This window comes from Lagenorhynchus albirostris, chromosome 16, assembly GCF_949774975.1.
Source record: "Lagenorhynchus albirostris chromosome 16, mLagAlb1.1, whole genome shotgun sequence".
Taxonomy (NCBI): domain Eukaryota; kingdom Metazoa; phylum Chordata; class Mammalia; order Artiodactyla; family Delphinidae; genus Lagenorhynchus; species Lagenorhynchus albirostris.
The window spans coordinates 37,931,120-37,957,405 of record NC_083110.1 but is presented as its reverse complement, the minus strand read 5'-3'; the positions used below and the strand labels follow the sequence as shown (position 1 = coordinate 37,957,405).

General features: G+C 46.7%; 1 protein-coding gene across 1 annotated transcript in view; it reads right to left on the bottom strand.

Annotated features, from left to right (window-relative positions):
* Positions 1-26,286, bottom strand: part of WDFY4 (WDFY family member 4) — a 248,647-nt gene that overhangs the window by 117,801 nt on the left and 104,560 nt on the right. Inside the window, exons 32-39 of the mRNA XM_060125755.1 lie at positions 23,901-24,104; positions 23,073-23,187; positions 22,794-22,800; positions 21,653-21,803; positions 18,339-18,577; positions 16,360-16,478; positions 14,651-14,836; positions 13,785-13,921 (exon numbers count right to left, since the gene is read on the bottom strand). Of these exons, the coding sequence (XP_059981738.1) occupies positions 13,785-13,921; positions 14,651-14,836; positions 16,360-16,478; positions 18,339-18,577; positions 21,653-21,803; positions 22,794-22,800; positions 23,073-23,187; positions 23,901-24,104 (1,158 nt within the window). The remainder of the gene's footprint in view (positions 1-13,784; positions 13,922-14,650; positions 14,837-16,359; positions 16,479-18,338; positions 18,578-21,652; positions 21,804-22,793; positions 22,801-23,072; positions 23,188-23,900; positions 24,105-26,286) is intronic.

Here is a 26,286-nt window from a genome sequence, read left to right as displayed (position 1 = left end):
TTAATTTTATTTTTCTTGATCTCATTTCTTTATTTTATTGCATGCATCTCATCTAGATATCATAAATCCTCTGGGGATTGAGTCAGACTATAAATAAATACATGGGATTAACATAAACTGGATATAATACTCCAGTAATACCAAGGCAGCAGCTGACCCACAAGGCTGTCCCTTTATACCTGGAGGGGCCCCTCCCTCACCACCAATCTTCCTTCACATCCTTCCTGCTCCTTCTCCTCCTCCTCCTCCTCCAAGTCTCAGCTCAAGCTCAGCTTGTTAACATTTTAATTATTTCACCTACCTAGAAGGTGGGGGTCGCAGGTCAGGGACTTGTGCCTTTTTCTGTCAGTATCCCCTGGCCTTAAGCCAAGGGCCTGGGATATGGCAGGAAGTCGATGAGTGTGCACGGAATGTCCAGAGCAGGACTGGGTGTTCAGTAGATGAGAGGGGGGTGGGGGTCGAGATACGTATGCAGATGGAGTCACAGACATAGATGTATTTTCTGATGCCCTAGGCAGTGGTCCCCAACCTTTCTGGCACCAGGGACCGGTTTTGTGGAAGACAGTTTTTCCACGGACCGGGGTGGTGGGGGATGGTTCAGGCCCTAATGCGAACGATGGGCAGCCGCCCACCACTCACCTCCTGCTATGCAGCCCGCAGGCCTGGGGGCTGGGGACCCCTGCCCTAGAGAACTGGAATGGCTCTTGACAACTGGCCCCTGCTGCTCTCCTCCTGGACCACTCCGTGTTTGATCTCTGTGCTCCAATTATAAGGATCTCCCTCTGTTCTCAAATATACGAACTCCCTCCCACCGTTGATCCCTGGCCCTAGCCGAGTCCTTTTCGGGAGTTTTCATTCCCCAGGTGCCCAATGGCTACTCTTCCCTCTCAGCTTTATTATCACTTCCAACCTATGGCAATCACAAGTCAGTCTCCAGCATATCATCTGTTGCCTTCAGATTACGTAACAGTAGCTAATATTTTCTCATCTATTCCCTTTTGCTTACAGTCTATTTCCCTAAACTGAGAGCAGATGCCTCATCTGTCCCCCAACCCATACAGCAGATCCCAGACATAGAAGTCTATGAGTCAGGAACCATTTACAAGAAACTGAGTTATTTGTAGTGAGGTGGATGGACCTAGAGACTGTCATACAGAGTGAAGTAAGTCAGAAAGAGAAAAACAAATACCGTATGCTAACACATATATATGGAATCTAAAAAAAAAAAAAAAATGGTCAGAAGAACCTAGGGGCAAGACGGGAATAAAGATGCAGACCTACTAGAGAATGGACTTGAGGATACGGGGAGGAGGAAGGGTAAGCTGGGACCAAGTGAGAGAGTGGCATGGACATATACACACTACCAAACGTAAAATAGATAGCTAGTGGGAAGCGGCCGCATAGCACAGGGAGATCAGTTCGGTGCTTTGTGACCACCTAGAGGGGTGGGATAGGGAGTGTGGGAGGGAGTGAGATGCAAGAGGGAGGAGATATGGGGACATATGTATATGTATAACTGATTCACTTTGTTATAAAGCAGAAACTAACACACCATTGTAAAGCAAGTAAACTCCAATAAAGATGTTTAAAAAAAAAATTGATCGGACACTCAAGGCTCAGCTACTCCTTCTATCACTCCTAATTGTACTAGTAGATACACTAGCACCCAAGGACCCATGAGCGGCCTCCCAGGCCCCCAGGCCTGGACTGCCACACTCTCTTTGGCTGTCTTCACTCTTTCCTCCAGGTTCAGGCCCTCCTCCCTTCTGTGCCAGGCGTAGAGCCAAGTTTGCACCAACCCCCATTGACAACAGTGGAGAGAAGAAAATTTCAGAACTTCCTGTTCTGAGACTTTGAAAGACTTTGTTTTTGTTTTTGTTTTTTTTGCCGTACGCGGTCCTCTCACTGTTGTGGCCTCTCCCGTTGTGGAGCACAGGCTCCGGACGGACGCGCAGGCTCAGCGGCCATGGCTCATGGGCCCAGCCGCTCCGCGGCATGTGGGATCTTCCCGGACTAGGGCACGAACCCATGTCCCCTGCATCGGCAGGTGGACTCTCAACCACTGCGCCACCAGGAAAGCCCTGAAAGACTTTTTTAATTAACCAAAATGGTTTCTCATAATAGATGGGTCCCAGGACGAGAACACGACTGTAACTTACACTGCAGGCGCCTCACGGCTGATCTGGGAGTGAGGAGCTAGTGGTTGTGAATGGCAGCAGTGCCTTGGGAGGGCCCCAGACTGATTCTCCACTCCAGGACCATGTGCCGTTTTATCATTTATATAGTTTGGGACATTTCTGTCTTGTGAACTCTAAAAAACATTTTTGCATCGATGGATACGTTTAAGTTTTAAATATTCAAATTTAGAGAAATAAACAATCAAAAAATGTGTTTTCCCGAGCCATAAGTCACAATTTTTAAAAACTGAAAGCCTTTCCTGGAATGATGATACCGTACCCAACCACGACATTAGTTTTTGGAATGCGGGTATACCTCACATTAGGAAATCTAATCTATAAAAACCTGAACCTCAAAATAGATACCTGGATATAATAGGCCTTCAAAGTAAAGGACTGTATTCAGTTTTCAAAAGGATTCAACCCAGGATTTCTTTAGGTTGCCAAGTTCCTAAATTAATTTCAAATCGGTTTTAATTTACAAAATATTGACATATACTTTTTTTTTTTTCAGAAACCCAGCTACTGTAATTCTTCTTAGATACAATATAATCTAGCCAGGGAGATAAACAACCAGACTACAAGGACTCTTTAAATAGAAGGTCATGTGCTACTCATCTCTATATTCTTAGGACTGCTATATCTTCAATGAATTCATATGTTGTTGAATTGCACATGATGACGTATTTATGTACCTCAAAACACTGTGGGTTGAGCTGAAGACTTGGACCTGGAGTTACTTTGAAATATTCCTCAGTGACAGCCATCATATATGGTATATAAACACAACCTGATTTTGTAATAAAATAAAATACTATAGAAGAGAAAGGAAAGAAAATCAGTAAATAACTAGCAGAAGGAGGTGAGAAGATCTAGTTAAACTTTTCTAACCTTTTCAGACTGGATGTTTCTGTCTTTGGAGAAGAAACTGAACATTCAGCCCTAACAACTTTTCAAAAGATGGTTTAGATTCGATGTGCCTTTCAATGGGCAGTGTTGAGAATATTCCACTGACTTGTGGAACTTCCATAACCCCAGTGCCTGTTCTCTTGGAGAGGATTCAAGCTATCATCTTGCTTCCAAAAACAAAACAACTTTAACCCCACTTCTTGTGAGGCTGAATGATCAAAAGTGCACTCAGAGAGGTGGCTTTGGGCTGTTCCAAGGTGGCCGAGTGGCACCTGTGCTTTTGTGGAGCACTGTAATGGAGCCATCCCTTAGTGTCAGTTACGGCGACCAGCAGGAGGCAGGGCCATGAGCCAGCCATGGGATGAACTGAGTTACTGTCAGTATTAAATATGCGTTTATTGTGTGGACTTTGCATCCTTAATAAGTCATGATAGTGTAGACCATGTTAATTTTTAAGAGTAAACAGTTGACATATATAAAATGGAATATTACTTAGCCATAAAAAAGAATGAAGTAATGCCATTTGCAGCAACATATAGAGATTGTCATACTGAGTGAAGGAAGTCAGACAGAGAAAGACAAATATCATATGATATCGCTTATATGTGGAATCTAAAAAAAAATGGTACAAATGAACCTATTTACAAAACAGAAATAGAGTCACAGATGTAGAAAACAAACTTATAGTTACCAAGGGGGAAAGGGGGGGAGGGATAAACTGTGAGATTGGGATTGACATATACACACTACTATACATAAAATAAATAATCAACAAGGACCTACTGTAGAGAATCGGGAACTCTACTCAATACTCTATAATGATCTATATGAGAATAGAATCTAAAAAAGAGTGGATACATGTATATGTATAACTGAATCACTTTGCTGTACACCTGAAACTAACGCAACATTGTAAATCAACTATACTCCAATAAAAATTTTTTTAAAAACGAGTGAACAGTTGAGACGAAAATTCTGGTAGAGAAATTCTATGTGCTAGTTGAGGTAGGTACTTGCTGCACATTACGAGAGGGTTGCTGTTATGCAATTTTAGCAGAAGGATCCCCTGGTCAGGTCAGGGTCTCTGCTAGCCTAGCCACTGTCCTTTGCATGAACTGGAAAAAGGAGTCCCCTCTGGACAGATGGTGCCCTTCTCCCAGATCAATGCAGACCACACCAGAGCTCACAGCTTGCCAGCAGAGCTTGGACAAAAGTCAGGGTCCACCTTAAACTGCGCTTCTCTATGCAGAGCCCTAGTCCCATGCAGGTGAGTTTCTCGGAGTGGTGCCACTGCTCACCACAGTCCAGCTGGCCTCAATCCACCACCAGTCGTTGTGCAATGATGTCTGCCCCCACCCACCCCAGGACACAAGCCTCTCCTCTGCTTGGACTGCAGGGATGTCTGCACCCACAGTGATGAGTAGCTAGTGGTTCTGCAGACTCTACTCATGCCCAAGCCCTGACATTGATCCTCTCAAGAGGACAAGAGACAGTCTCTCTTAGGCCACTGTATCTCTCTGCATTTATCTGAAATCTTGTCCCCACATAACTTAGGTGCCTGGATCCGGCACCAGCTAAATCCATCCCTGAAAAATATCATCCAAGAAGTGACTGAAGAGGTTCAATATCACGAGCAGAACTTTTTCCTCCTCACTGAACAGGTGACATCAGCTAGATGCTCAAATGACCCAGCGTCTTCAAGGGAGAAGATGGCAGAGGTGGCATCACGAGCATTGAGACCTTGCAGTAAACTGTAAGCTTTAGTAAAGGATGGGCATTCCAGGGTTCCATTAGGATTGTTTGAAGAAGGAAAGCTTTGGGGCTTTGGGCATGGTGGCTTCTGTCTTGGGAGCCTCTTTTCCAGAAAATGTCTAGAGACTGTGATGTTTCAGGAAGGGTTCTAACCCGATGAAGTTACCGTATCTAGAATTACAACATGCCCATTCCAGTTACAATCATTCATCAGAAACCAGGGGGCTGCCCTAAGACAGCAGAAACATGTGAACTTGCAACCAAGGACGGCTGGACCACAAGTCTGATCTGGGCAGCTTCCATCTTTCCTGTGTGTGTAGGGACACATGCTCTGAGCGAGTCACTGATGATACTCCCTGAGCCTAACCTGATGGAAAGAATACACTGAAAGGTTTGACCTCAAATGCCTTTAAAGGGCAAGCTCAGCTAGAGAATTTAAGTTACAGAGTTTTCAGAAAAAAAAAAACTGGTTGTGATATTGTTAAACACAAAGGACACAAACACACATGCTAAATAAAATGATCAAATAAGCACAAAGCACAATGGCAAATGTATCAACTAAAAGCTCTGTCATACGGCACCATAACCTCGCAATGATTCAAACACTGAACAACAAATGACAACTTTAATATACACCATTAATAGCAAAATGTCTGCTTTACTGAAAAAAAAAAAAAACTATCTTGCTCTAAGCAGTTCTGAAATGAATATTTGATTCAAAACTTCCCCTGTGCATATAATCGCATGCTAATTTACATTTTAATTACTTCCTAAGAAATCAAAAGCATTTGTTGACAGTAGAACATAATGTCAGCTTCACGGTGCGCTGTTGGTGGATGCTTAATGAACTTAATTAGACAATTAGTGATGTTAATTATCCTTCTATTATGAAGATAAAGCTGTCTCACTAATGATGCACTTGGTAAAGAAACATCATTAAAGGTATCAGTGTTTGCTTTGTTCATTTACTTCTATTTTTCAAACTCCTGTAACAAGGACTTGTGATAGCCTAGTAACGTTTAAGACTCTTAAAATGGAAAAAGAAAAGCCACTGTTTCCATCAGCCCGATACTGTCCTTCCCCCTCATTCTGGATACTAATATTGTGTTGGTGACGGGGTTGCTGTTTCAAATCCCCTGCTGTAGGGACCTCCAGTCCATAGTCAGTTGTGGTATGGAGTGTCCTGGTTGAGTGCCCAGAGCACTGGAAGAAAACCTAAGGGGCTAATTCTCACACACACACACACACACACACACACACACACACACACACACACACACACACACACACACACACACACACACACACACACACACACACACACACACACACACACACACACACACACACACACACACACACACACACACACACACCCCGTTACCCTGGCCTCCCCTGCATTTCTACGACCCTACAGTGCTGTGTTCTCACCTCCACCGCTAGGATGCTTTGCTGCCCTGGGAAGCTCCATTCTGCATATGGTGTTGGAACACAGCTGCCTGCATGACCAAGGGCTGTGACACATAATATACAGACTTTACTTTCAGCTGAAGTGAAGAAGGAAACTTCAGAGGTTTAAGAAATAAGATACTGGACTTCACCATTTTTCTCTTTCTTGCATTCGAATACTACCACAACCAGAGCGTAATGGAAGTCCCTTCTGGAAGTAATCCTAGTCCAGACACACCATGAAGAGCTCTAAGGCCAGGCTGGGGAGAGTGGCATTATTTTTAGGGTCAGTAATCTCGGGGAAAGCATGAAGAGAAAGTGTCATTGGCAGCCTCGCCCACCACAATTAAGAAAACCAAGATTCCATTTAGTAGAAGATCTCAGTAACAATGCTCACGTCAGTAGTGGGATTTATACGTTACAAAGTCTTTTTTAAAAATTATACTCTCATTCGTTTCTGAATGGTTTTATTCCTCTAACAGAGAGTCCCATTTAATTACTGGCTCACAAGATGTTTACCCCCACAGAGCACTACTGGGTTTTCCAACAACTCAGCATTGCGATTTCTCATAAAGTCCGTTTGCAGGTTTTCTGAATCACTCCTCTCTTCTCCATGGTTTCCAATGGTTTGTCCCTCCAGCCCCACTCCTCCCTTGATTTGCTGACACAAGCTGTCTTTCTGCCCTCCTGCCCTACAGCGAGGACGTATTATCAAGACCTCACCAATCTCTGGGTCCTCTCACCCCTTCAATTTTAGAAGTTCTCATGCATTTTCATTTTCCCCTGGCTACCTGCTTCCAAACATCTCTCTTAAAGGCACATTCATCTCCTGGGAAAGTCTTTTTCTTTTCCTTGCCCAACATCATGTTGAATTTACAACAAGTTTAAGTAAAAATAGTCCCTGTGATGACCTTCTAAATTTCAGATTTTTAAAATTTCCTACACCTTCTTAAAGATTTTTGATTATAACTCTTTCACAGTAGAACATCTCTGGGAATTCTAACTTCCGTTTTCATAGTTGCTTTTTGACTTCCTTGGCTGGTCCCCTCAACTCCACCACTTACTTCCCCTTCATTTCAAAGCCCATTCTTTTCTATTTTCAAAAAACTCTTCTTAGCCCTGGGGTGCTCCTGACTCATGAGCCTTTTGCCCAGGTGAGTGAAATCTGAGGCTTCCGCCTCAAGGGCTGTTCACCCCTGGACACAGAGGTGCCAAAACACTGAACTGGAAAGCATTGTGTCCCATCAGACCTCAACCTCCTTCCTGAAACGGGGGAGTGGGATTCTCGGGGACTCACTGCACCTTCAGCCTCAGCAAGACCGAAATCTCTCGGCAGCAGGAGACCAATGCAAACACGCCGGAAAGCAAGACCAAGAGCAGCTGGATCACTCCCACAGTGACTGCTCAAGCCCTCCAATGCTGCATGCTTGCTTCCCCTGCAATTTTTATTTGGGTTCCATGACTTCTTTAAAGAGAAAATAAGTATACAGGAACATTTACACATGAAGTGATATGATGTCTGGGATGCTGCTTCATAATTATTCTGTGCAGAGGGAGAAAGCGGGTAGGGATAGAGAAGAGACAAGATTGGCCAAGAATTGAAATCTGTGGAAGTGATGGATAGATACATGGGGATTCATTTTTTATTTTCTCTACTTCTATATCTGTTTGAAAATTTCCACAATGATTTTTCAAAGGGATAATGGGTGAAGTTCTCAGAGTAGATGGTCAAAAATGTCCTTTTCCTCGCCAGGGACCTGAGCCAAGGCTGCTTTCAGTATAGCTGTCACCCCATGGCTGGTCTCAGCCAGCATCTCATCCTCCGCCAGGGGCAGTGCTGCTCCGTGGCTGCGGGTGAGTGACAGTGGGCCTGGGCACTGCTGGTTTTGCAGGAGGCTCTTGCGCGTCTGGGTGGGTGGAGGCCTCGCCCTCAGGGCAGCCCTTAGAGGACCTCATGGGGCCTTGGAGTAAATGTTTAGTGCTTTCGTATTCTTGCCAGGGCAGACATAAAATTCTTGCAGAAACCTGTCTTTGGTATTTTAGCAACTGCAGTGTGCGACCCTCTGGCTTTGGGTGCCTTCTCATCCCCTTCTGTTAATTCTCACCTGGCCCTGGCTTCCCTACGTGGGCCATGTCAACATTCTAATATATGGCTTCGAAGACAGCAACTGGAAGCCTGCTCAGTCATCTCCAAAGGCCATGGAAACGTGGCAGACACAGAACCCGGCCCTGCTCCACCGGCTCTTGCTCCTCTCTAAACCCTCTAAGTTTGCTCAGGTGAGGCACACATGGCCCCTGCATGAACAGCTGTCCACACAGAAGGAAGGTGGGGTGAAACCTAGCTCATACTTTGCAGAACAAGACCTGGGTCAGGTGGCTGTGTGCCCCCCCGCCCCAGAGGGGGTCCCACCTCCTTACAGGGTAGAGGTGGCCCTGTACTCTCAGCGTCCACCCTCTGGTCCCCATTCTCTGCAGAGCCCCACAGAACCATCTGAATCACACACCTCCCACACCTCCTAAACCTGGGCACACTCTCTTCTCGTGGCCTGACTTAAGAGCCCCGGAGCTAGGGCCTCTGTCTTTGGTGGCCCTCTTTTTTTTTTGTTCACACCAGCCTTGATTAAACAATTTCTCTTGTGTATTCTTTGGTTTCCACTGCTCCAACCACTGCCTTGCCTCCATCATCTCCCACCTGAATGATGCTACAGCCCCCAGCTTGTCCACTCCCCCAAGAGTCCTAAACTCCAATCTAACCTGTACAAACAGAAATGTGCCATTCCCCTGCTTAACCCCCAACCTATGGGCCCCAGTGCCGCCCTGACCTGCCTCCATGCCCATCCTGCCACCTGCAGCCGCTTTGCCCATCCCCCTGCCCACAGGTCTCACAACCCCTTCCCACCGGACCTCTAGCTCCTGTGTCCCATGTGCCCATTTTCTGTTTGCTGATGTTTAAAAAAAAACAGAGGATGACACACTTTATGTTCTGGAATAATTTTGGATCCACAGAAAAATAATAAAGATAGTACACAGAACTCCTGATCCTGTCAGCCCTCACCTGGTTCCCCATAACGTTAACATCACACATTGCCAAGGTGTGCCTGCTAAAACTAGGAAACAAACACTGGTTGCTGATGTTTTTGCAACTTGTTTTTAAATAAGAAAGTTTGAAGCTGAGCAGATGAGCAAAGCCGCTGCTACTGCTGTGGAGAGGGACGGCTGGCAAGAGTGTGTGCTCTGGATCCCTCCAAGCTGAAGGGGGCATGATGAAGTGGCTTCCTGGACACACTGAGTTGTCCTTTGGTAACCTCAAGGGAGCCCAAGGTCCCAACCTCTGTCCCACAGGCTGACAGCCACAGCCTTTACCCTGGTAGAGACGATGACTTCACGCTTTGATGCCAGAAGGGACTGTGATGGGAGTCAGGGGGAGAAAAGGAAGAAATAACATCTGTATATCAGCCTTGCCTCAAAGTTCAGCTCACCTGCCAAGAAGAAAACATTTTCTACTGAAAATGAAGATAGGTAAAAGGCATGAGGAATCGTACATCGTGTGTCTCACTCCAAGGAACAATTTATCAGTGCTACAGAGCTGTCAGCCACTGACATGATAAGGAATAACACCAAATGAATAATGTTTCCTCTAAAACCAACTCCTTTAATTACAAGCCCCTTCTTTCCAGAAGAGAGACAGAAGATGCAGAAACACCAATTTCATGCACTTGTGCCTGAATAATGCCTCCATGCTGCTTTTTCCAGATGGCGACCTTCTCACTGGAGGGACTAATGATGTGGGCATATTTAGGGAAAAACCAATAACAGAGTCTTTAACCTTCAACAACAAAAAGCGTGTTATACAAAATGTTCCTTGGGATACATTAGAAAATATCAATTACATTGCTCACCGAGGTGTAATCAGCTGTAATAATCAAAATTAATTTTTAAAAATAATTAAACAGACCCCAGGGCAAATAGTTGATGCTCTTATCCTATGACATCACAGTGTACATATGTACCTGAGAAGTTGTGCCTTCTGTTAGCAACAAAGGCATCTCGCGGGGATGAGTGATGGATGCGGGCTCTGAAGGCTAGTGAGTTTCATCCCACAGAAAGGGGGGGGGGGCTCCGTGCAGCTCCCTACACATTCTTTAAGAACCTTCTATGTACCAGGCACTGTGCCCAGCCCAGACTGAGTTACTGGTAGGAGATGCTGCTCAGTAAAGACGCAGATAATTTTTTTTTTAATTAAAGCATAGTCCACTTTGTTTCAAAAATAATTTGTCTTTTAAAATTCCACAAGACAGTATAAGCTGTAGAAAAGATACATAAGTCAGGCTGGAGGTAAAATGGGGCTCAATGAGGAAGGAAGAGGCCAGGGAGAGATATGTGTGGGTGTGTACACGCGTTTTGCAGAAATTTATCCCACTGGGCATGTGCAGTTACACCACTTGGGCCACGCTTATCTCTCTGGCTTCCAAGTGCCCAAATGAAAGAGGAAAACATAATGGTGTCAGAAGTTCTGCTGTTTGAGTTGCTGTGGAAAAGCACAGTCCTTCCTGGTGTTAACAGCTGAGGGAGACATCCCCCAAGGCTGTCCTCTCCCCGCTGCAGTCCAACCACACTGGCCTTTGCTGCCCTATAACCCCCAGCGCACTCCTGACTCTGTGCCTTTGCCCGGTGGTCCTCCCTGCCTGATCACTTTTTCCTGGAGAGTCACGAGGCTCCTGTCCTTCCTTCTCTGCTTTCACACGCCCCTGCCAGAGAGGGCTTCTGCCACCTCCATCTAAGTGGCCCAGAACCTCTCTCATCACCCTCTCCCACTTATCCTGCTCCACTTTTCCTTACTGCAATTAGCACCTCAACATTTACAAATGTATTTATCTTTTTATTGTCTATCTTCACCTCCCAGAATGCAGTCTCCATGAAAGCAGAAAATATGTCCGTTTTTCTCTCTCCTGTAACCTCAGTACTCACAGCAGGGTACAGGATAAGCACTTTAAAATTTGTTGAATGAATGAATAAATGGGTGGATGGATGAGACCTCAACTGATGTAGAAGACAACATCCTCAGCAGCTCGCCTTCACCAAAGACAGACAACTTCAAGTATTCCTTCTTCCAGATCTCTCAACATGAGCCAAGAGCAAACTGGTATAAGCCATTTGTAAACCTACATGGCCCCAAACATTGCTGTTTACTCAAGCTTCTTTCAGATGGGCTGTTTCTCAACAAATCTCCCCAGGACTCGGAGGCACTGAACTGTGCCAGTGACAGTGACCTGGCGGGGGGTGGGGGGTGCCACTGGCAAGACACAGCATCAATAGCCACCGGGGTTCCCATAAAATGCATGTCCATGCCCAGCGTCTCAGCTGTCCCTTCCACAGCTGCCCAGCCAGACTGACCTGACCTCCTGGGGACAACGCTAACCTGGTCAAGGAGTAGATGCTCCAGGGAAGAGGGGCTGGACCCCTCCTGCCACAAATGGCATTGGTCAGGAGCAAGTGCTTGGGCACAAGTGGGGATGCTCCTGCCTCCAGTGCTGGGTGCAACTGTACCAAGTGTGAGATGGTCTTGTCTTGCCCTTGGCAGAGAGAGCTATACTGGAATTTTGTAAAGCACCTGCACTTTCCAAGTGCTTCCACATAGTCTAGTGTAAACAGAGTACATTCCCAGCTGTAAACTCAGGAATGGAGGCGTCCAGAGGTTCTGGAGTTGCCTAAGGGTGTGCTCAGAAGTGCAGAGACTATGAATGAAGACCCTGTCTCCACTCTGCCACTTCCTGGCTTCAAAGACCTTGACTTTTTCTTTCAGATTCTATTTCACATCTATAAAATGGGACTAATAATAGCTGTGTGATGTCGATGACCCGAGATCTCAGTTATTCACTCAGTCAGCCAGTAACTCTGTGGACAAATTTAATGAGTAGTGTCTTCCCCAAGCCAGTGCACTGAAGACACAGCCTGCTCTCAGCTCTGAACACCAGGGGGCCGGCCAGCCTAGTCAGTTTCATTTCCTGTCTTTCATTCTATCTTCAGGTTCTTTCTCCATTTGTCCTAAAGCCTGTTGCTCCTGAACCTTGGAAAGAAGAAAGCCCCCTTCTCCTGGCAGTCTGGGCACTTACAGGTGGCCCTTCACTCCTCTCTTCTCCCAGTATCCTCCCTTCTCCCCATCAGACACTGACCACAGTGGACAACAGACCTATGGTGACAGCAGGGCCCAGATTCTGAGCACATGGGATTTGGAGTTAACCTCAATCTCCAAAGTTACATGGGCAGAGTTCGAATTGTGTAATGTGTCTGTCAACCGGCTACCCCACTCCCTGGGGAATCCCTTCCCACAGTTTCCCACAGTTATTTGTCCCATTGTGCAAGTCAGGAAATAAAGACTCAGGGGTGTTAAGTGAATCACAAACCAAGGTCTCTTGGGCCTAAGGCCATGCCTATTGAATGCCACCTTCTGCCTCTGAAGGTAAGTCGGTGACCCTACCATTAGAATATATGAAAGACTGTATTTTCCAAGGAGAGCCTCAGCAACATTTCCAGTACTATGGGCTCTTGAAGAACCTTGTCACTTCCCTACCAGGATGTAGAGTCTACTGCCCTCCCCATGAACCTGGGCAGAACTCTGTGCCTTTCTAGACCAGAAAGGACTGCAGCGGAGGTGATGCTACATGGTTTCCAAAGCTGGGTCATGCAAGGCAATGTGGCCTCCACCTCTCTCTCCTTCTCTCTCTCTCTCTCTCCATTTTTCTCTCTCTCCTTCTCCCTCCCTATGGAAATTTATCCCGTAAAACCCAGCCACCAGGTTGTAAGGAAGCTCAAGACACATGGAAAAGCCACGTGTAGATGTTCCCGCCAACATCCCCAGCTAAGGTCTCAGACTAGAGCCAGCAGCAACCCCCAGGCGTGTGAGTAAGTGAGCTTTCCAATGATCCCAGTCGAGGCCCCACACATCAGGGAACAGAGACACCCCAACCCCTGCTGTGCTCCAGATTCCTCACCACGGCATCCACAATCACGAAAACATCATTGTCAGTGTCACCGACTTTTAGGATGGTTTGATATGCAGCTTTAGAGACATGGACTAGAAAACCCTAACAGCTCAACCCCACATGGCCAAGAGGATCCACCACCATGTCTCCCAACAACAGCATAGTCCCTCTTTGTTGTGCCCGCACACCCAGCTCCTGCTGAGCTGTGGGTTACGGCTGAGTACACCTGACTCAGAAAGAGAATGGGAACAAGGATTGGTTTGGGTTTTAATGACAAAAGGAACAGCTGCTCTTGGCACTCAGGTGGAGCCCATATTCGCTTCTGGTTAAAGCTAACCTAAGACCTGACTCCCACAGATGTAGCCTCAACTGTGAAGCCACATGCATTACCCCTAAATGCTCAGAAGAACATGGAGTTAGATCACATCCAGTGACAACAGAGAGAGAGGACATGATACATGGGGGTTTGAAGCGAATGCCTGATGTTCTCTAAGGAAAAGGGGTCTGGGCTCACCTCTGCTTTGCACTCAGGGTTCTTGGTCTGCCGCCCGGGCATCAGCCTCATGGCTGAGGACAAGCTTCCACTCCACGAAGGGACTTTGCTGTGGTGTCCGACACTTGAGCGACTGGCCAGTGACTTCTTTTCAGATGCTGGCGACAGAGAGGCAAAGACCGTCAGAGGTGAAGTTAAGAAGGAAACAAACACACACTATTTCTACAGCTAGCTTGGCTTTCAAAGGGCAAGCCGGGGGCCACAAGCCCAGTGTGTCTGCCTCCAGTAAGGAAAACAGCCCAGGCTACAGGTTTGAATTACTGTGAACTTCGTGATGCTGAAAGACTTAAAACAATATATGAGCCATAACTTGAGAGTAATGACCTCTTTAAAAAGAAACTTAACCATTATTCCTACAGCTGCATTGGCTAACAGAGTAAAAATGCTGAGTCACTGGTAGAATGCAAGGGAGGTTAATATCTTTGGGATGAAGAGTTTTACTTGGAACATGAAGAACCTGAGGCTCCAGGTCACTGCATGACTTGGCGCAAGGTTTCAAACCTGGCAGGTGAATATCAGGGCAGGACCTAGCACCCTGAGTTCCAGAGCCCAGGCCAGAGCTCTGACATGGTGGCCCTTCCCTCTGAGAGATTACTAGCATCTGCTGCTTGGTTGGCACCTCTGGCCTTCCTTTCACCAAAATGCAAAGCAGCATTCACTCTTTGTGAGCAAAGATTCATGAGGCTTCAGCGATACAAATCCCACCCACCAGAGGGATGAGACAGAAGGTCTGGTGTAAAAGGCTGTGGGCCCTGAGTGAAACCCTGGGGGAGCCTGGTTCTATGAGACTCAGAAGTTCCATTCCCTGAAGCCAAGTGGACAGAGACCTAGGTAATGCTGCCAGGCCTTGAGCATCGTCTCTTCCCAGAGTGGGGTGACCTCCTCAATCTTCACTTCACTCTCTCCAGGTTTCACAGAAAGATCAATCTTGAAGTTATCCTCCAGCTCCTGCCGTCTCTGTGCCACGAGCTGCTGCCAGAGAGCCTGCACAGTCTTTTGGATGTTGTGCTGGACTAATGGAGAGAGTACATCACACAATCAGGACAGCCTCAGTGCTTCTCCCAGAGACAGCCAGGAGATGGCATATCATGGTTGTTTTTATGTGCATCATTCTTGAACATCACCCCAGCTTTGCAAGCTCCAGCCAGACAGCAGTCAGTATGTAGAGATGCAGGACTGATAACAATGCTACCAACATCCTTGTGAGCTGGCCTCTCCCCGACCTCTACCACCAAGTCCTGCCTGCTTCACATGTCCAGAGCTGGGAAACATGATTGATGGGCTCAGTGAGCCTCTTTCTCCCACCCCAACTCTGTTAGATACCAAACAGAGAGATACCTTGTGTAAGCTCTAGGTAACAAAATAGTTCTCCCCAAAACAGCTCCTTCCAACCTTGACTTTTATGTTGGCCCCTCAGGGGAACAGACACTGAACCCAAGACTGTGCCCAGGGGCCCAGGAACCAAGCCAGTCCTCTCTCCTGGCACTGAATCATGCTTCCAACTACCTACCCACCTCAATGCCCTGGATTTGCAGAGAGACAGACGAATTTACCAAGCCAGTTCTACCTGCTATACCCCATAAACATAATCCCCTGAATTGTGCCTAACTTCCCTCTGATCTTGGGTCACTGGGTCTGCCCTTTGGTACCAGCCTCTACAGTTTGTTTTTCTCACCCTAGGGGGATGGACATTGCTCAGTCCACTCTACTAGTTAAATCCCCAAACGCAAATGTTCATGTTGTAATTAACACTGCAAGACAGTAAACTCTAAACACACGAGATTTTTGAGCACTGGCTTTGGGCACCTATCTGACCAGAAAATAAGGATCCTTGTGCCTACCACCTGGCATCACAAGATATCACAAGATTAAGTGGCACAGTTGGCAAACTAAAGTGGTGGAAGAAGGTCTGCTGAGGCTTCCTGCATCAAGAGGGAGAAATCTCTCAGACACATGGATCTGGTCGCCTTTTTTTTTTTTCCACAAACCGCCATCCTTTTAACTTGCTTTGACATTATCGAATCCAAGAATAAACTCCATTAAGCCAGAAATCTCATAAAGTAACGAGCTTCTTTATGCCATTCCCATTTTCTAGAGAAGAAAGCTGAGACACAGATAGGTAATGGCTTGAACTGAGTGATATGGCCACCAGTTTCCACATCTAGCGGTCCAAAGGAAAAGTCAAGAGACCAGCTGAGAAGTGAAATCAACTTACAGTGAGGTTCTCTGGTATTTTAGTACACAAGTTCTTAGCCTCACCAAGTCTCACAGAGCTCCCTCCTCATCTACCCATCCATCCATCCATACACCCATCCATTCTATTTCTTGTATACAAAGATCATTCCAATTTTATTCTCTATCAGGTTACCTTGCTGTATTACTACATTGTTCTAGGATTTCCTAGGACGTCTTCTGTCTTTTAAGAATCTTAGTAATATTTGCTTCCTTATCTTAGGAAGAAAAAACTGAAGAATGCAACCCTAGCAGTTACCACTATCTTCTACTCCCCCCAAAATAAACGACAAATAAAATGTACCATTGCTCAAGCTTGGGAAGTCTTCTCTTTTTTCTCTCACTTCTTCATTTGGAGAAAGAAAGACTTGATGATAAGGAGTCATTCTATGCTTGGGATCCAATCCAAATCCTTCTGGATAACTAGTAGACAAGAGATTGTTCACTATGAACTCCAGTTTCTTTGGGATCATTCCATTGTTCTTTATTACAAATAATAATCTTGCAAACTCAGTACACATCAATATGAAAAAAACTTGTCTAATCAAGTTAAAGCAAACACCTATGACAACTTCCATGACAGGTATTATACAAAAGCATTCTAGAAAAAAAGAAAAATACCTTCTCTTTGTCCCTATCTTATTAAATCCAATCTATGCTCCCAAACAGACCTCCTCAACCTGTCCTGGTTTATACATCATGAGAACTGGTCATTTCTTTTTGCATTAAACTCTGCCTTTGCTTGGCGCTAACCTTATCCCTCATGGAATGGGGCCGGGGCCAGCTTCATGGGCCTGTGACCTGTGCAGCTGTGTATGGTCCGAACTCAGAAGGGTCCCACGTTTGGGCTCTGCTGTCACCATCTTGAAATTCTTAGTAATTTTTGAATAAGAGCCCCGCATTTATACTCTGCTGGAACCCTGCACATCATACAGCTGGTTTGAAGTGGGGTGAAGTGGTTTACATATTAAGTTCCCCATGGACCATGTGCTCCAGAACTCCTGGCCGTGTTCATGTCCAAGTACCCTCTTCTCTGGGCCCCTCACCCAACCAAGCAGAACAGACACTCAGTACAAGTTTGTGGATTGAACCAAAAATGACAAACAAGGAAATGAAAAAATAACCAGCGTATAAGGATGTCCATTCTTGAAACTTCTAGAATAAAGTCCCTTTGGACTTTGGAGGCCGCTTTGCTATCCAGAGGGATTTGAGGAGGGCAGAACTTCAAGCACACACGTCAGCTGGCATTCTGCTCCTCTTACCCATGCTTCCAGTACGGATAGGGCCTAATTCTTGAGATACAGAAAAGAGAGAAGCACTTCCCCCATTTAATCCATACACTGAAAATGGATTATTTTATTTCAAACAAATAAAAAGGCAAATACCTCCTCTGGGCTAGGAGTGTTTTCCAGTGCTTCCCAAAGTGTTTTTAGACAAGTCAACTCGTGGTTTGTAACATTCAATAGTCAACTCGACAGGATTTGGGTTTTTTTTCCAAATAATCAAATTTGTACTGGGATAAACACAACTGAGAAAAGGACAAGAGTAAAGTGTAATATCTCACAGTCCTCTCTTCCTCAACATGGTTCTATTAATAAGAGATAATATTCTTAGGCAGTATAATGCCAAGGCACACATGAGGTATGATATATACCTACTACCACACAGAGGGAGAGAGAAAGTGCACATACACAGAAAAATCTAAGTTCAAACTTTGAACTTCAGGAAAGGGATTTAAATAGCTTAATTTAGTAATTTAATGTATTTGTGCTAGTATTTCTTATACAAGGATGCTTATGGATGTCATTTTATATCACAAATTGTGTATGTGTGGTTTTTTGGTTTGTTTTTTTTTTTCCTGCAAGCAAAATTATTCCTGGCTTGCATGATTTAATTTATTATATATTTTCCCATTCTAAGATTTCATTTATCAAAAGTGAGTATTTCTGAAACCTGGCTGCATCATGAAATCAATGTATGTATTTAATGTTGGAGTTTTCTGCCTGCCCCTCCCCACCCAAATTAAATCAATGAAGTATCTTACAGCCTGAGAATTATGGAAATATGGTAAATTATTATCTCATGATGCTCCTAGCTGCTCAGTCACATGGACAGGTTTGAGGACTACTTACCGTATTATCAAATATTGCACATAATTTGGACAACCAGATAAACAAAAGGATTGTATCATCTATAACTGATCGACTTCAATCAAGTGTCCTCTAAAGCTTTCTTTCCTGCATTGACCACTGGCAAGCAAGGAGACAAGTGGGCAGCTCTAACCTTCTTGCATTGAGCAGCAGAAGACAATGCATGAGACACATGAGGAAGCTGGCGTTAGAATTATAGGTGGCAAAGATAATGTCCCAGTGTTCCTGAAGAAATCCCAGGATGTTGAGAAGGCTGAGGCATTCGGAGAGGGACTGCTGGGGCTTGGAGAGGCAATAAAGAATGACTTTATTTAAACTGCTGTATAGAGCACCGATGACAGCGTCTCTCTGAGAAGAGGCGTTCTCGATGACCTGTGTCATAAAATAAACACACACAGACACATACTTGTGAACACTTTGAAATTTAGATACCAACCCAGTTAACTGTGAAAATGATACAATCCCAGATTCTTTTCTGCATTTCTTTTTTTTTTTTTTTTTTTTTTGCGGTACACGGGCCTCTCACTATTGCGGCCTCTCCAATTGCGGAGCACAGGCTCCGGACGCGCAGGCTCAGCAGCCATGGCTCACAAGCCCAGCCGCTCCGCAGCATGTGGGATCTTCCCAGACCAGGGCACGAACCCATGTCCCCTGCATCGGCAAGCAGACTCAACCACTGCGCCACCAGGGAAGCCCCTTTTCTGCATTTCTAAAATCAAAAAGGACTACCTTCCTCAACCTTGGAGCTTCTATTTAAGTGGATGATCAATAAAGGGAATTCAAACGTTTAAATTTACCAAAAATTGGTGTTAAAAAATTAATCGTTTACCACAGTCATATTATGTAAAGTAGACATGGGACCACAGATTTCTGAAATACTGACATTGACATTCAGTATATAAGAACATGCTATTAATAGGGTCTAGTTTTAAAAAATGTTATTAATACTAGTTATCAGGTATAGATTGTTACAATATTCCAGTTATCATGCTAAGCATTTTTGCATTTGTGTGCGTATGTTTACATATATTGCCTCATTTAAACATCATAACAACATCGTGAAGTAGACACTAAGATTATCCCACCTTAGGGATAAGAAGGCTGAGAGTCTGAGAGGTAGGAGAGGTAGGTGGTCAACAAGAGTCAAACCCACACCAGACACTTGAGCCATGCTCTTAACCACTATATCTTCTAAAGGAGATGTGCATCAAATGGATTTTAGTTCATGAGAGATTTAGAGGGGGAAGGAAGGCAGAAGGTCCTGATTTGTGGCCTTAACACTGAAGCCATCCATCTGTTTGGCTTCATTGAAAAGAATCCATAGAACAAAAATTATGTGCAGAATGTTTCAGTCTATTAGAAAGTTCATTTGTTAGTTATAGATTGCTCTCTTCAAATCTCATAGGTAATGCAAGTGTTTATACTAATTAAGTTTTATTTAAATCTGCTGGAATTTAGGGCTCATGTTTTTATCATCATCCTCTCCTACTCTACAGATGGGTCACATCTTTCAAACTGAGGTTAAGAGGTGTGTGAGTCACAGGCAGTGAGCAGGAGAGAAGAATGGTAGATGTGGGCAGTGAGAGTTCTTGAGCCTGGCACCCTGCTGAAGACACATCAGCCCCAGGAGGCACCAGCTCTTTGATATTAGCTCTGAGTATTTGCTTAGACCACTGGGGAGCTGCTATAGATTGAATGTTAATGTCATCACCCCAAAATTCATATGTTGAAACCCTAGCCCCCCAGTGTGATATATTTGGAGATGGGGTCTCTTGGAGGTAATTAGCTCATGGGGATGGAGCCCTCATGGTGGGATTAGTGCCCTTATAGGAAGAGATAAGTGAGAGCTTGCTACCTCACTCTCTCCATCATGTTGAGGGTACAATGAAAAGATGACCCTCTCTAAAACCAGAAAGAGAGCCTCACTGGACAACAGATCTGCTGGCACCTTGATCTTGGACTTCCTAGCCTCTAGAACCCCGAGAAGTAAATGTTTGCTGCTAAGTCACCCAGTCTATGGTACTCTGTAATAGCAGCCCAAACTCGCTAAGACAGGAGCTCAGTGGCTACTCTCATTTTCAACATGACCTCCCAACAATCTGATTTTACTCCCCTCAGAGCTGACAAGGGATATTTCTCCCTTCTAGGAGTTATTCTTTTTTTTTTTTTTGCGATACACGGGCCTCTCACTGTTGTGGCCTCTCCCGTTGCGGAGCACAGGCTCTGGACGTGCAGGCCTAGCAGCCATGGTTCACGGGCCCAGCCACTCCGCGGCATGTGGGATCTTCCTGGACCGGGGCACGAACCCGTGTCCCCTGCATTGGCAGGCGGACTCTCAACCACTGCACCACCAGGGAAGCCCTAGGAGTTATTCTTGAAGAAACCTCTGAATACATTCTTTTCAGGGTGCCTAGAACTGTGCATCAGCCAGACTGACTATCACTCTAGGAACTGTGCCAAGGCCCAGTCCTGGGGTCTGCAGGGGACTCCACAGACAGAAGGGTGCTGGGGGCACTGATGTCATTGTCTCTACGAGGCATGAAGAGGAAGGAGAGGGGCTCTCCTGGATTCTGCCACAGAGAATGCACCGAGAGCTGCAGTCAGGAGCTGCTGGAGACAGATTTCCACTTGGTAAGAGAAAGTGCTTCCCAACAATCACAGGTGTCCTGGTGACTGGAACCCCCTTGTACCATAGAGAGCTCCTCACACAAGGATGGTTCAAGGAAACAGTGAATGGCCACTTGTCAGGAAAGGTTTCCAGAATGAAATGAGAAGGACCAAAAAAAGGGTTCAACTCTAGAATTTTGAGATTGTTTGAGTCTTTGCGTATGCGTGTGTACACATATACAATGAAGAATGTGTACACACGTGCACACATATACTTACATCTAGGTGTATCTACAGGCATGCACTGGCATGCATAGGTATGTATGTAGATGGAGAAAGAGAGAGAGAGAGAGGGAAAGCACATGCAAGAAAAACAGGACCAGGTAAAATAGACTCTTTCTTCAAATTCAGGAAGGCCCAAATATGACAAATGGAGTGGATTTTATAGAAGAAAATGAAATAGAACTTTTGGAGATAAAGACCTTTTTCACCCTTTGTTGATGAGGAATATCAATAATTAAGATTAAACCAACATTCACAGTAAAAACCCAAAGCGGGGTGTGCAGAGTTTAGGAGGTGCCTGTGCAGGAGGCTGCGGCCCCTAATCACCGAGATGGGTCTCAGGTGGCCCAAGGTGAGAACACTGCAGGGCGCTCAACATCTACTAGGTATTAACCTGGGCGGTAACGGTCCTCCTCCTTCCTCCCACCCATCTCAGATTCTATTTCCAGGAAGGACAGCAGGTCAATATGAACCAAGTGGACAGCAGCCAGCAGTGTCACACAGATACCTGGTGGGTCGGCAGAAGCCTTACCACCATGGCCAACCTGAGGTTCTTACCAGCATTATGTGCTCCGTGATGAAGAGAAGGATGTGCCTGGGGTCTGCTGAGAACATTCCACTGTACAGCTTCTCCACCAGCTTCTGGATGAAGTGGGAGATGCTGGCAAGTGAAGGAGCAGCAGCAGCTTCTGCATTTGGCTGAGGCTCTCTACTGCCTGCGGGTTGGGGGAGGGTGACAGACCAAGGCTGAGAAATCATCAGTCTAAACTGCCTTCTCTCCACAGCAATCTCCAAGCCCCTCTTGGTAACCAACCACATCTTACTCACCTCTGTACAGCCCACTGTAACCCTGTGTGTACTCTGTTGCTCCAAAAATGGGGTCTTATATACAACAGGTGCCCAATGAACACACATTTATTCAAAGTAAATCAATCCTGCACAATCAGTGATATAAACCAAATGGGGAGAAGGCAAGTACAGAGCAGCATTTCTTCCAGTGGCCATTTGGAAGAAGAGTGGGTGAGAATTTAAGGCATACGGTAATGGGAAGGCTGTCATGGTGACCCAAGGCCCTGCTGTTATTTGGGCAGAGGATGAAGCTGTAAGGTCAGGTCATCTACCTGTGCTCACCAACACAGCAGGCATTGTGCTCAGACATGGATGCAACGATCTCAGTTAATCTTTAAAGCAACCCTCTAAGTTAGCCACGATTATCCTCCTCACTCACAGGGTCAGGCACCTGCCCGGAGTAATACCACCGTCCAGTGACAGAGCCATGCTCAGAAATGGGCTACCAAGCTCACGCTTTTCATCACTCCACTACCCTACCACACTTCAGATACCCCAGAAAACCAAAAGTCAGGGCTTCTGCACTGTGGGGCAAGAGGAGTCCAGAAGACAAGCTGTATCACTAAGGATTCCATGACTCAAGAACCACAGAAAGAACTTCTGTTTAATCTTGTCGGGAAGGTACAGCTGCCTCGGAACCAAATGTTCTGAATGAAGTTTCAGTTTGAACTTCTTAGGGGCAATGGCAGCGTCTTCACCCGGGTTCATTCATTTAAGAAACATTTGCTGTGCCCAGGCATAGGTGAGCAGAAGAATGTTAAATTCAGGTTGACACCTTGACTCCCCTCATAGGAAGAAGAAAATTCTACTGAAGCTAGAGGCGAACTGATTTTGGCTCAGAGAACAGGACTTTCCATCTCTGACTGACCCAACAATGGCAGGGGTGACGTGGAAAGTAGTAAGTATGCCATCCCTGGGGTCTCCGAGGAGGGTCACTGAGCTCTTGTTGTGAACAACAAGAACAGGTGGAGGGCATCTTCCTGTGGTTCCTAAAGCGCCCTACAGTCCTGCAGCCTAGACTTCCTCTAGAGTCCTGGGGTCAGTGGCTGGCAGGATTGTGGCTGTCCTGCTCAGCTGTCAGCAGCTTTATGTCATGAACAGGAGGAGCAAGTCATCCACCCCCACTCACCTCTAGGCATTGGTGCCTGACCTCCACTCATCATGTGAAATATTTCCATGGTGGAAAGCAAGACCTCAGATTGAAAGTCTCGCTTCTGTTGGCCGGTGGCATTGTCTGGAGAAGCCTGGAAGTAAACCCTGGATTAAGACAGCAGCCACATGGCCACGATGTTCACTCAGTGCCCACCAGGTCCCTCTGCCTGGCCCATATGCTAATACTGCCAGTGCTGGGAGTTTGGGCTGCCAACAGCTCACAACTGCCCCTTCTCTGAGGCACTGTCCTCTGCTGACCAAACTACCTCAACCGGGAAACAATGCCTACTTCCTAGGGCAAGGAGGCAAGGGGTGGGGGGCCCACAGCCAATGACCACCTGTCAGGTGCCTTAAGGTGGGGCCAACTCTGGGATGCAGACAGCACACTACTGCTCTGATCCAGGCTACTTCTGAGACCACTTCCTGGCTAGGTTCTCCCCTGTTCTCTGCATCCCTTCTCTGCTTTCCTGAGAGCACCGCCCCCCAAAAAGTACTTCCACAAAATCCCTGTCTCAGGCTCTGCTTCTAGAAACCTGGCTAAGACCTGCCCTCATTCATCTATTGACTTGCTGCTTGGTGAGCTCCCTGCTCTGCCGGGGCCTGTGGTTTCCGGAGGATGTCCTCCCACCAATCACTGCAGTGCCAGGAGAGGTTCCTGACCACCAGCCAACTGGCATGGACAGGCCTGGATGAGCTCTCTCAAGAGATCAGCCCTCAGGTCTCCCTGGGCACACCCTGCCCTCATGGTGCCCATGCCCTCCCGGTGCCCATGCCCTCCCACAGCACGGAGCCCAATGACACCCACCTCCAGGAGCACCTCCAGCGGCAGCCACTGCTTGGGGTTGGGAGCCCCAAGCAAGAGCTCCCTCAAGAGTAGCTGCATGAATTCCCTCAGCTGCTTCCGGGTGGGATGTGACTCCACGGGAGCCTGCAGCCCCTCCTCAGTGCTGGTGCCTTCAGGCTCGGCCTCAGGACTGCTGGTGTCCTGGGTAGCCTCTGTCACGGCCCCCTCAAAGACAAGAGAACCCCAGCATGAGCGGCCGACCCTGCCTCAAGGCACCCTCACATCCACCTCTGAGGTGTGCACGGGGGGATTCTCATCAAACCCATCAACATGTAAGGAAATTGAGGCCCCGAGGAGGTAGGCAGCTCGCCCAGAGTCCCAGGGCTCAAAGGTGGCCTGCTGTGGCCTCCGAACTCCAGATGGGTGGGAGTGGTGGACAGAAGCTGGGCACAGAGCAAGAGAGACCTGCAGTGCCCGGCGAGGAAGCCCAGGATGTATCCCGTGCAAGGCACTTCCCTCCTCAGTGCCACAGCGCCCCATCGGTCAAATAGTAATGCTGGAAAGGAACACACAAAGATGTGTGAGGATGCAGTGAGAAACAGTGCATGTAGCAATGCCTGGCCCTGTACGGTCAAGATAGCTGGTTCCCACCTTCCTGTGGGGCCCTCACCTTTACTGCCTGTCAGGCTCTGCTGATGTTGACAGATAGGACCCTCAGGTGGAAAGAGAAGTAGGACTTCAGCCAGTCCTGGCGTCCAAGTCCCTGAAGTGCCTTGGCCTTCACTTTCTCAGTTTTACATTTATAAAAATATTGGGAGATAAATGAGATGGGGGTCATTAGCCCAGATACATCCTGGAAGACATGGAGATGCTGGGAGGCCAAATGACACACCCAAGGACATGCGGCCAGGGATGCCTGACTCCTGGCCCATGAACTTTTCATGCAAGTTTATCTGTTGGTTTCTCCCTTGGCTCATTCATAAAATGAACGCATCAATTCTTAATTAAGCCATAAAATGAACTTAACAGCACCTAGGGAGGTGATGACTGCATTAATTAGCGCCACGCGGCCTTGACTGGAAAGATGCCATATAAAATCATAGCAAATCAAAACCCTTCTGGCCACCAGCGTTCTGCATGCAGAAAGTCTGTCATGTGTTCTGTGCAACAAAGGCCTTTTGGAGCCGACTTGGAGCTGAAACAAGGCAAGGAGCTATGGGGATAAGAGCTCTGGAACTGGGGCCTGTCTCATCCACAGTAGGCTGGGAGGTGACTTTGGGCCAGGCCCTCCCTCAGGCAGGAACTATTGAGCGTGGGGAGGCAGAGCCCTGGGTCAGAGTGTGCTTTGTGGCTGCTGGTGGGCAGCCGGCTGGAACCCTGACTTAGCAGATGGCGAGCCTGGCCTGTGGGCGAGGGGCTGAGGTGGGGATCTGGGCTGGGAAGTTCAGGCCGTTGACTCCAGGGCCCAGCCCACTCCAGGTGGGGGGAGTGGTGAGAGGCTGTCTGTAGGGCTGCCTGCCTGGCTTCTGGGCGGGGGTCCCATTCCCCACCCCCTTCAGTGCTGCTCACAGTGCCTTCCTTTGCTCCTTATTGCATCTTTTTTGACTTACTTTTCTAGTATGTTGCTTTAGTTGATATTAACCCATCAAACTATTTTATCTTTTTGCAAATCTTCTACTCTTTACATTTTGTCTTTTTATTAAAACTAAATACTCAAATTCTATTAGGTCATTTAATGTTATTTTAAACTGACTGATGGAAAGGACATGGGCTTTGGGGTGAGAGACTGAGGTGTAAATCTTGGTTCTGTCACTTATTAATCACATAAGCTGTGTCATGTTTCATCTCCTCAACCCTTTTGTGAGATGGGTCTCATCGTCCCACTAAACCAGGAGGAACCCAGTCTGTGCCGCTTCACCTCCCTGAATCTCCCCTCCCCCTTTAACACCTCCTGCGTCGGGGCATGTTAGGGGATGTGAAGCCCCAGGCTCAGGACTGTTGTAGGTGCTCAGGAGATGGAGGCTGGCACCATGAATACACTTCTAGAGAAGAACAGCTAGAAGAGCAGGTTCATTCACTTGGTCATTCAGCAAATAATTACAGAGCAAATATTACCTGACCTCGCTGTGCTTCGCATGGCTTCCAGACCCTCTACTTACCAACATGCCTAGCGTGTTCCTTTGGCTACCGTTACTGATTTGTAGACAGGCGTCGCTAATTCACTCTCCCTGGCTGGGTCTCACCTCCTATTCGGATTTCTGCTCTTCCTCCTCCTGCACCTGCCTTCACGCCTGTCCTCGCCCGCTCCTCTCGGATGCTCTTAGCCCACTGAGTCCCCTGATCGGCTGGGACTGGCTCTTGCTCTCAAACTCATTCACATCTCTTCCTGTAGCGCCCTCTCTACCCC